We start from the raw sequence: 12,165 nt of genomic DNA, 5'->3' as shown, positions 1-12,165 counted from the left end.
GTAAACATTCGAATGTAAATTTTTATTCCGTTATTTAAAATATTTTTAGTGTAAGAATTTGATCCGTTTGTAACAGAGTGGTCTTGGAAAGAATGTTGTCTGTATTGGTAAAAAAAAAAAAGCAATGGAATCAGGCATAGCGCGCCTTGTTTACGTTTTTTTTTTTATTCGGTTCGAGAAAGATTTTGTCCTCTGTTCATAATTCCTCTTAAACGTCCTCTGTACATAAACTTCAGAAGTAATAGAAATCAGGGACGGATAAAATTCGAACAAAATAATAAAATAGCAACTAAACACAATGAAACGATTTATGTGTGACGGTTATTCGATTGAATAATTATACAAACAACTTTTTATTCGTTCAACACGAAATATATTTTCATTCTGTAATTTACATTCGAATTGGAATATAATTTTTATTTCCCAGATCACATTCACGACAAATATAATTCCATTTTTATTATTCAAATTGTAAGAAACAGAAACACGAATCGACACGAAATGTGATTTTATTTTTTCATTCAAACTCTGAGCAATTCACATTCATATTGGAATATAATTTTATTTCCTAAATCACATTCTCAACAAATATAATTCCATTTTTATTATTCAAATTGTAAAAAACAGAAACACGAATCGACACGAAATGTGATTTTATTTTTTCATTCAAACTCTGAGCAATTATAAATCCATTCTATTATTCAAATCGTAATGAAAATACGAAAGAAAAGTAACTTATCAATTATTCGTTATTCGACGTTCTTATCTAGCGGGGAATATTATCTATCTCTGATGTAATACGTCCATTGCACCTAAAGGGTTAAGCGACCAACTAATATTAATAAAAGCATTATACTTTCATGTAACATTTCGACTTGATAATTTACATATAAAGGAATAAATATTACACGTTAGTAGCGTACACATGTATGGTTTCATCTATCAAGGATTTTCATTTCCATTGTAAATTGAAGTGCAAATGCGACACTGGTTATCATCATACAAGACACAATTCTGTAAAAGTAGCCTTATTTACTGTTTAAGAATTTCTTAACAGAAGAAACAGAGTATTTCACGACTTTATAAAAGTGAATTATAATAAAACCTTGTAATAAATATTATGGAACTTTTCGGTAAATGTGTAAATCTGTTATTATTTTATCACAGATGGAATGCATGTTGAAAAACAACATTTGTTGATAAACAAATCAATACACTTTTGTTAGTAATGTACTTGTGATTTTTATGTTCCATTGTTCCTTTCTATCAGTTATTATTGAGATTCTATATAATTTTGGCGAAATTAATTTCGGTGAAATTTTCCAAAATTTCCAAGACGTGTTTAAAACGATAACTGTAATACCGAAATAAATTAAATATTGAATCTTTAACGAGTTAGAATTTTTGGCGAATTCATTCTTTCGAAGAACCATAAGTATTTTCCTCACGGTTCACTAATAAGAAAGCATCTCGTCTTTCTTACTCAATGGCTCCGGATGCGGCCTTAAAACATTCCCTTGTATCAAGGTTCACAGGGTCGCACGACACCCACGTCTTCGTCAATCAATGCTGTCTTTCTGAGATGAGGTGCAATTTTTAAACGAAGCCTAGCTTTTATGGCGACAGTAGCCATCGCAAATAGACGTACTGTTCGCTCCCCAGAAGCAGTAAAATTGCTTTTATACACTATTTCAACCGACTGACGCTACATATTTCCACCGAAACTCGAATTCTACGCCTAATAGAAGCATCGAGCAGTTATAAATAAGACACAAAACAATGGGCATCAGTTTAAATCGGGCGTCCGTTACGAGATATCTTTGCTTCCGCTTACAAAGACGTCCTTCGCGGTTTCTCTAGGCGCGGTGGAGTAACGAGCAGAGGCGCCACGTGCCTCCATTATGTAAAACCGACGCGACTTACACGAATAATACAGCATTAACACGAATTCAGCGAACAGACATTCGTCTATATATCTACTGTTCTTAATGTTGCATGCAAACTGCGGATTCGATCAATTTATCGCGTGAAATACAATAACATAATAAGTACACGTCAAGTGTAACCGAAAGGTAAAAGGCACTTGTGTAAAGTAATACATGTAACAATATCGTAATAATAATTGAAGAATATATTTGGCATACGTTTTTTCATATTAGGCACTGTACGCCATAAATGCGTAAAATCTGCAGTCCAGTTATACGAAAACTTTATTTGAGAAATCTGCCGTTTAATTTATTGTTAGACAAACTTCGTCTTCGATGGATAAAGAGGATACGAATACTATGAAATTGGCTGTGTATGAATTAATGTAATATCATATACAGAGCAGTAAATATAGTTATTCAGATAGCACTTATTATTTTATATTAATGGATTGTTACAATTGTGAGATTCGTATCTACATTTTTATAAATTCGTCGTCGATTAAAAATGTGGAAAAAACGAGGAAAACTTACCCGTGGCGAGACAGACTTTCGGTGGCGAGTTGCACGGATGTGGTAACGGACATGTTGTTTTGACGATTTACGACTGTAACAGAAGAAAGGACAAAAGTCAAGGACGAATGCCGAAGAAATCCCAGAGTGAATCGCAGGCGTAAAACAAGAACCCCGGGCGCCGGGAATTCCAGCGATTACGGAAAAATTTCAAACGTCGATGGACGGACGCGCGTAATATGGCACACGAAATGCGCGAACTACAAAGGACATCCGCGTAATAAGTTTCACCGTGGATATCACCTTGGCACGAAACGACAACTTTTACTTTCCCCTCCCGCGAAAGAAAGCCGCGACGCACGCTCCGAATCACTTAATTTGACAAATCGAAGTCGCCACGTCGCGGTCGTGACCAGATTGCGCAACCCTTTAGAGGACACTTGCCCCTTGTAGAGATGCGCTTCGATAGACTAACTTGGAAAAGGCTTTTGTAGCCAATTTTCAAAAGAATTCTTTTCCAGCCAAACAATCTATAAAAATTCACCGGTGCGTTGCTTTTGTTTTTACGGCGGATCGAAAGTCTTCCTAGATATAAAAAGCGATTTGAAAACTTTAGTCTTAACAGATCTTTTTATGGATTTTTCCATTTTTGTGGATCAGCATTTGAGGAAATGCTTGAGTAATTTTTATCGAAATTAGTTTATATTCACTGAGGACAATTTATGCTTCAAGATCGTCACTTTCTTTTGTATAATAGTTTGTTTAATTTGATTAAAATAACTTAATTTAGTTTAATTTAATTAAAATAACTTAATTTATAAAAATAAACGACCGAATAGAAATTAAATGTTTCAAGTTGTATATTAACCAATCGCAGCCCGATCGTTTCTCTTAATACGCATGACTAGCAACTTCAAAGGAATTTTGTACATGTTTGTTCTGAAAATTTAAGTACTACTTTGTTGTCACCAAAATTTATAAATTGCCTATAATTAAAATTTCGTTAATTCAGTTCACGTTATCCTGAATGAAACTTGAACTCACAATCACTTGTGGTGTAGTGGCACCAAGGGACTGCAAATGGTTATGTTATGTTATATTACCTTAAACAGTTACAATTCATAAATTATTATTTTAGAAAATTCAAACGATTTGATTTTGAAAAAAAAAAAAAAATAAATGAGAAAGTTATCCATTTCTCTGAATAACTAACCAGTCATAAACTGAACCGAAAGAGACGACAGTTATTTCATTTATTCAAAAAAAGATCAAATTTTTTAGTTAAGACATATTTTATCTGCAACTTTGAAATGATTCAAAAGAGCTAATATTTTTCAGTGCTTTATCTGCGTGTCAACTTTCACCAAAATCGGAGATTGTGAATTAGGCGATGTTGCTCGTGCGCTGAGATATGTAGGTTGAAATTTGATCTCTGTTATCTCTCACGCTTGCTTGCCTTTGCATACATTCAGAATGAGTGCGAGAACCAAGCGAGACCAAGCGAGACGGAGTGGAATACAGTTAAACGTGTTCCAGGAACTGGTGGGGATAATTTTGTGACTGCTTCTTGGTAAAAATCGTGTCAGCTTTGAAGGAAATACCGTAGTATCTTCGCGTCCATGTACAGGAATTGGTAAAATTTTATTCCAATAATATCGTACATGACAAATAAAAACACAGGAAGTGATCGAATAGCGAGATTCGTTCGATTAAACAATTATGCAGGTTTTACACGTTAACATAAAAAAATATAAATTCATTTTATAATTTATGTATTAACCGATTGCGATCCGTATTGCACTTACTGTATGAAAAATATTATAAATAATAGGTTGTCCCAAAAGTTTCTTTCGCTTTGTTAATAAGAAATACATGGACAATAGTTTATGTTTTATGTTACATTACTGAATTGTGCACGATTCATTTTGCTCCATTACTGTTACAACATGAATATCTATGAAATTAGATTGTTTATTTATATAAACCCGACCACATCAAATAATTGAGCGCAACTCGCGAAAGAAACTTTCGGGACAACCTAATACTTTTAGCAATATTGATAGTCATGAGAACATTTATGCGACATAAAAGTATTAAATATTATTTTTAAATATCGGTAAGGTGCTAATGTAAAAATTAAAGCTAACAATGTGTATCACTTTTAGTTTCTAATAGATATTTTAACAGCACCAGTAATATCAAATTCTAATTCTAATTTAAAGAATGATGAAAAACAAACATGTGTATCGTGAGAAATTGAATTTATAAACTCAGCGAAAGGACTGATCTCATCTTCGTTTCCTTGGTATACAACCTTTTCACAACAGTCTACGACTGATTAATGCTTCTTGTTCGACCGTTATCAATCGTTTACGTGGTAATTAATGCGAGATAAGAAAACTTCATATTTCTTTGTTGAAAGAGGTGCTCGATGCAACGTGTGGTAGTTTCTCACCTTGATTTTCTTTTCTAAGAATACACCAAGGACTTTCGTATGGCTGCGTGATAATGAAATCTACCACGAATTGCCAATGTGTCGATGATGAAATCCGTGACATTCTCTCACGGCCTTGAGTCGGGACCAGCATACTTTATAAATATTACCGTTACAATTCGCAATGATTCTCTGTCCTCTATTTCTCCATACAAAATTGTTGCAAATGCAAGTCAAAGAAAATTCTACACCCCATTAAGGAATACTAAACAGTCAGTTCCATGAATATACACCCTCTGTATCTATTCAAGAAATCTAATTGTAAATTAAATCACAGAATACATGAATTATTTTTCTACATTTGAACTGACCGTACGTTTCACTTTACATAAACGTTGTAAAAGTTGAAATTTACTTTTAACAGATGAAATTATTAATTAAATATTCGCAACATGATTAGTAGATTGAAAAGTTGCTACATTCTTACCGAATATCGATTAAAAATTAATTATTATAAAATTTTTAATACATATATGACACAAAGAGCTACGTTTGAATATATAATTTTAAAGATTAAAGGACAAAATCAATTCCACTCTCTATACTGAAAATGAACACACGTTTTCAATTCTACGATATAAATCATTCACCTCGACTCGCTAACAGTATCGCAAAGAAACTGAACGGAGAACAAAGCGGATATTTATTCACAGGATTATCTCTTCAGCGACGCAATACCATGAAACGTAATTGTAAAAGCAGAATGACAGGTACGTTTACGTAACAGAATGCAATTTCATTGGTAAAAGAAAGAAAAAAAAAATTAGGCGCAGCCTGAATTTACACGACTAAATGCAATCGAGCGCAACCTCGTCGACTCGAAAATAAATGCAGTTCCCATTAGCCGTCGGCGACCTAATTTTCTTCGGTTACCGTTTGTGCGCGTGTACTCGTCGATCAATGAACCCAAGAATCATTACCTAACGCCGCCATTTGCATTTACCAACATTGATAATGATGGCTCCGGACGTTTTGCGTTGCAATACGGTCGAATTAAGTAAACATCGCATTTCTATCCATTATGTATTTAGTTCCCCCATTTTCTCCGTTAATCTACTTATTCTTTATTACCACAGCTTACTTTTTAATTATACTCTTGAAGAAAAAAAAGGAGGTTGTTTTTTTATATATTTTTATTTCCTCAATAGATGTACAGGGTATCCTAAAAGTCGGGGAGGAGCCGGAAATGGGGGTAGCTGAGACGATTCCGAACAACAATTTCCTTTGCAAAAATGTTGTCCGAGGCTTCGTTGAGGAGATATTAACGGAAAACCTCGACCAATCAGAGCACGCGTAGACCGTTCGAGCGGCCGCGGTAGCGAAGGCTTCGCGCTAGACGGCAGCGTCAATGTCCTTCGATGCACGTCGGAGTCACTTGTTCGCGTACAAGTGCGGCCACCAGCGCGTAACCTTCGCTACCGCGGCCGCTCCAACGGTCTACGCGCGCTCTGATTGGTCGGGGTTTTCTCTTAATATCTCCTTAACGAAGCCCCATCCGACATTTTTGCAAAGGAAATTTTTGTTCAGAATCGTCTCAGCTACCCCCCATTTCCGGCTCCTTCCCAACTTTTGGGACACCCTGTAGAGTGTTCGAATACATATGGGACTGTCTGTAATTAATTTTCGCGACGTTTTCATTTGATCATATTTGCTACCAATTCATGTTTATTCGTAACAACTAACGAAAAATTGATCTCTTGCGGGAATCGATAAAAAAAAAAACAAGTCAAGATATTCAATTTCTTTTTACAAGAGAGAAATTTTGAACCGCGACATTTCCGAACAACCTGGTGCACGTGTCTACAATTCTCGACGAAATAGAAGGATGGCACGAGACGCCAACAAGGGGAACACGAATAAGGGATATTTTCTCACGCGTCTCTCTGCGTCGCTTCTGAAAGCATTAGTAATGCAATCGTAAAAATAGATCGGTCTAAAGATACACAGATTATTTTTAAAGCCGCGACGCGCATAAAAGGAACGAATATTGTTCTATAGTCGCGGTCGCTTACTAAATTATACATAGCCGCGTACTGAATCGATTAAACCGTGGCTTGTTATAGACCATTGTCCTTAACAGTTACGACTGCGTGACACAATGGTTAAATCTCTATTTTTGTTATCGAAGCTCGTCGTGGTCGATGGGATACGACCTCGAGTCCAACTCCAAAATGGGGAAACGTATATTGAGCGTGTTAAAATTATTTTAGCTCCGGCATAGTCAATGGATTTCCGATACGTAACGCTTCGTTCAAGGTGTCCCCGTGCAAAATGTTCAATCGTGGGTAAAGTTTTCAATGGAACAAGGCTATGACAGGATGACGGGGTTTCGATGTAATGACGTCAGACGCGATGATGGCGTAGTGGATAGATTATCTATAACATCGAGGACAATCACGACGACGATAGACGTACAGGGTGAACGAAACGATTTGTTACTTGAGAGAAAATTAAATTTCATTTTGAATTTTCCCGAAGAATATAGCGTGACGGAAAATTTGTTGCTTTTTATGAACCTTTAAAATTAAATTATACGATATTATTTAAAATGCATTTTTTAAAATGATATTATTTGAAATAAAATTTAAAATAACTATTGTTTCAAATGAATTATGATACCTGGACCATGATTGACCTGGAGATTTTTGAAATTATACGATATTATTTAAAATTCATTTTCTAAAATGATATTATTCGAATATAATTTGAAATAACTATCGTTTCAAATGAATTATGATACCTGGACCATGATTGACCTGAAGACTTTTGAAATTATACGATATTATTTAAAATTCATTTTCTAAAATGATATTATTCGAATATAATTTGAAATAACTATCGTTTCAAATGAATTATGATACCTGGACCATGATTGACCTGGAGACTTTTGAAATTATACGATATTATTTAAAATGCATTTTCTAAAATGATATTATTCGAATATAATTTGAAATAACTATTGTTTCAAATGAATTATGATACCTGGACCATGATTGACCTGGAGATTTTTGAAATTATACGATATTATTTAAAATTCATTTTCTAAAATGATATTATTTGAATACAATTTGAAATAACTATTGTTTCAAACGAATTGATATTACTCTTATTTTCGAATAATTCTACTTAAACTAAGGGTCCGAAAATCACTTACTTCGAATAATTATTCTTTGATTTTCATTTCAATTAAAATTTGCCTGGCTCAAGCTTCTAACCACGCAACCACAAGCGACCCATTCACCTTTCGTGGATCCCTCGCGCGATAGACTTCCAAGATTAGATCGAGATGCGTTCGCCTCTTTCGGTTCTGTCAGTTTACGAGGGAAACGGGGTTCGCGAACTGCTGGCAAGACTCCCGAGAGACGGTTAGGCGAGTCTTCCACGTGATCCCGTATTTTTATTCTGTCGCAGCACGAGAATAGAAGATCGTTAAGAAAGGGGTATGCGAATGGCGAATAGTATGCGCGCATGTACCAAAGTAGTCTGAGGTCGGCGCGGCGTCTGTGTTCGGGAGGCCAGGGCGCATCCTTCTCAGGTGCGATACTAGAAGGTGATTCTATTTAACCTTTAATACCGACGTATCCGGCCGACGACGACGTATCGGGCATGTTTCACCTTTCTGCCCTCTATGTTCGTGAATAATCGATATTTTCAATCTTTAACCCTTGGGGAAATTGACCCAAACCCCACGGATCGTCGGACCTCAAACTTCGAAACAAAGAAATTGGGACTTGACTTGTTTATGTTCAAACAGATTTAACGATAACGTGGAATGAACCTGTCACTTCCAGGCCATGAACTATACTGTTTAATTTATCCTCGAAAACTCCCAATGTGTACAAATCCGATACCCGGTTGTTTTCTATGAAAGAGAATTTGTTCTTCAAAGATGTACAATGTACATACATGAATATTTTAATAATTTGTGTTCTGATCAAGTATCTGGATACGAGTCGAGTAGTTCCATCTCTGGTGCTAGTGTGTGAATACTTTTTTTTGTTATTCGAATGGCAAACCTGTTATTAGATTTCTTTGATTGTAAGCAGCTTCTAATAATAATAACAACAATTACGATCGACTACTACCATGCTCGAATTTCATTCGAATTCTGAATTATTTGATCTTTAACGGTGAACTAAATTGTTTAAATTCTGATCTAATATCATTTCAATAATCCTTATCTTAATTGTTTTATTATAGAATATTAATAGAATTAATATTGTTTTCGAGGTGTCCATTAAAACATTTGGCATTTATGCGTAACCTTTGTATCACGAGACAGAGAGTACTTGCTATATATATATATATATATAGGCGATCTGAATTTGTAGCTATCTCCAACTCGTGGAAAGTGGAGCATGAACGCGAAACAAATAATCTGGGGGTCACTGTACAAATGACTACTCTCGGGATATATTAAAACGAGAAGAACGCGGTGAAACATTTCATGCAAATTATATTTCACAGTCGAGAGAAATCAGAAATTTCATAGTGCATTCGATTTGAAAGAAGTATTCGTAACTGTTCGTACAATAAACGGTAAAAATAATAAATTATTTTTCAACAACACAAGCGAAACAAACTAGACAATGGAACCAACTGTTCCAGCTGTCGATGGAGTACACTCGAATCGATGGATTTTATTCAAAGCTTTTTATTACTCGGCTCGAGTTGCAATAACGTAAAAGCAAGTGGTTTGCAGTAAAAGAATTCTTTCAATAAAAAATAAACCATGAAATATTTGATACTAGTACGACAAAATTTTATTGGCAGCAGTAGATGTAATAATTTCTGTTACAGTGAACATTATAATTTGAAAAGATCATTCTTCGTGAGAAAATAACTCGAGAATACGCGATACAATTTTCTTGTATTATCCTTAGCTTTCGATATACAGGGTGTCCCAAAAGTCGGGGAGGAGCCGGAAATGGGGGGTAGCTGAGACGATTCCGAACAACAATTTCCTTTGCAAAAATGTTGTCCGAGGCTTCGTTGAGGAGATATTAAGCGAAAACCCCGACCAATCAGGGCGCGCGTAGACCGTTGGAGCGGCCGCGGTAGCGAAGGCTACGCGCTAGGTCGATGCTTCGATGCACGTCGAGTCACTTGTTCGCGTGCGCAAGTGCGGCCACCAACGCGTAGCCTACGCTACCGCGGCCGCTCCAACGGTCTACGCGCGCTCTGATTGGTCGGGGTTTTCGCTTAATATCTCCTCAACGAAACCTCGGACAACATTTTTGCAAAGGAAATTGTTGTTCAGAATCGTCTCAGCTACCCCCCATTTCCGGCTCCTCCCCGAGTTTTGGGACACCCTGTATAATAATCGAGCTTGAAGATACGAAGATCATGCGCCCCGCCTATACTCGACCGTCATTTTCTCGAAAACGAAGCCACGTACGAAAACATTGCAACCGCACATTTTCCATTTATTTTTTCGCACGGAATCATAATCTCGTTCCTTATTTCGCAATCTTGTATAGAAGAAAAATGTGTAGAAGACGGAAGAGGAAATGGATGTATAGTATAGCTGGCAGGGAGGGTTAGCAGCTACGCTTCTACTCGTCTCGAGTACGCAAGGGCTAACCCAAGGGCTAACCTAAGCGCGCGACCCGCGAGCAGCTCTTCACCCTGGTCGTCTGGTTGCGGCCAGGCGTACACATATGTATAATATATTACAGACTCCCCGTGGGCTTGAAACGAGGCCAACAACCCTCGAGGTCGCGACAGTCGCTCTGGAGACGCGGGGGTGAATTCGAGATATCGATCGACCTCGCCAACAACTCTGACAAACTCCCACGCGGATGCGTGGCCTGTGGCCACAACGAAAGCGGAATCAGGTCGCTTCGAATTGCGGGACCCGAGCGAAAATACGGAAAATCCAATTATAAGATACGCAAAGGATACGCTCGACCGGCCGAGTTCTCTATTTTCGGGCAAATAACTTCGGTTGCGCCATAATTCGTAATATGGCGCGAACACAATGGCGCGCCGTTCTTATTTTAAGACTTTACCGACCGGTGGCCTTATTATTATTCTTTTTTTCTATTACAAGCAATAGTTTGTTATCTGTTACCGATACAGCATTATATGCTGATATGCTCTCATCGTTATATGAATTGTGAAATGTTAGCAACACTAAACCTACCACGCCCAGTCAAATGACCGTTTTCAAACTTTTGCGTACGCTTCTTTTATTATATACAGTAATAAGGCTTATTGTCGGTCTGTTTATATAAAAAGTGACGTACACGAACGAATTTAGTCACCGATGCCTTTATGGTAACGGTTCTGTACATTTTCGTTAGTGGTTCATCATTCCCTCGAGAAAGAGCTTGAGGAACGAATGCCGATTCCAATGGGTATTTTAATAAAAAATATTATAAAAGGAATTACAATCTGAGTTGTATTTCAGATTACAACGTGAAAAATTTATTTGGAAGCACCAAACCTATCATTTACGAGTTGATAGTATAATGATAAAACAAAAAATAAGATATCTACTTTCACTGAAGATTGCAGGAGTTAGGAACTCGAATATTATGTACATAATGTATAACCAACGAATTTGATTTGCAAATCTTTTATCCGAGTAATTATTCGAATAAGTAATTGTCATCATGCAACAATTACAGAGTCGATAGATAACAGATTTGCTTTTCAAATTATCGTAATCACTGAATTATCTTTTACTCTTCGAGTGAACAACATTACGTAAACAAGAGTTAACGTGCAAAGAAAAATGTTTGAAGCGGTTGTAAATATTTTTACATTTATCGCGAGCGTTAAATTGCCGATACAATATTACACGCATCAAATAAATTACAATTACAAAATCGTAAACAAACAGTCATTGCGTGCAGCGGCGAACACGTCGATGTTCCTCACGTGATGAGAAAATGTACGATACGTTCGAGTGACCTTATATAATTGCAATGTTTGATTCGCTGTGAAGCAACGACATTGCAAGGACCTTCGATTGCATAATATCCGAGCAACGCAGGGAACGACGAACGGCGACGGTAGAACATAGTTTCCTTTTCGAGCGAGTAACACTAAATACGGTAACAGCGTTAAAGTTGCGGCTCCGAAAGGAATAGAAAACTTTCACATAAACCGTTCGCGCTGTAATCGCTACCTTAGCGAAAAATTAGTAACACGTCAATCGCCGATTTCTAAAATATTTATTAAAACAAAACAAAACAAAACAAAACAAAACAAAACAAAACAAAACAA

General features: G+C 36.5%; 1 protein-coding gene and 1 long non-coding RNA gene across 3 annotated transcripts in view; one reads left to right on the top strand and one right to left on the bottom strand.

The window, feature by feature from the left end:
- Window positions 1-12,165, bottom strand: part of LOC128890781 (protein pinocchio) — a 76,516-nt gene that overhangs the window by 12,553 nt on the left and 51,798 nt on the right. For both annotated transcript variants that reach the window (XM_054149624.1, XM_054149625.1), the window contains one exon: window positions 2,460-2,532. In XM_054149624.1, coding sequence (XP_054005599.1) covers window positions 2,460-2,532 — 73 coding nt within the window. The remainder of the gene's footprint in view (window positions 1-2,459; window positions 2,533-12,165) is intronic.
- LOC128890784 (uncharacterized) lies at window positions 4,574-6,657 on the top strand. The gene is made up of 2 exons (XR_008460679.1): window positions 4,574-6,089; window positions 6,518-6,657. It is a non-coding gene; the product is annotated as an uncharacterized LOC128890784 (long non-coding RNA).

The sequence above is a fragment of the Hylaeus anthracinus genome, unplaced genomic scaffold (assembly GCF_026225885.1).
Source record: "Hylaeus anthracinus isolate JK02 unplaced genomic scaffold, UHH_iyHylAnth1.0_haploid 12001, whole genome shotgun sequence".
NCBI lineage: Eukaryota > Metazoa > Arthropoda > Insecta > Hymenoptera > Colletidae > Hylaeus > Hylaeus anthracinus.
The sequence above is the reverse complement of the archived record's forward strand: the minus strand, read 5'-3'. Positions and strand labels throughout refer to the sequence as shown.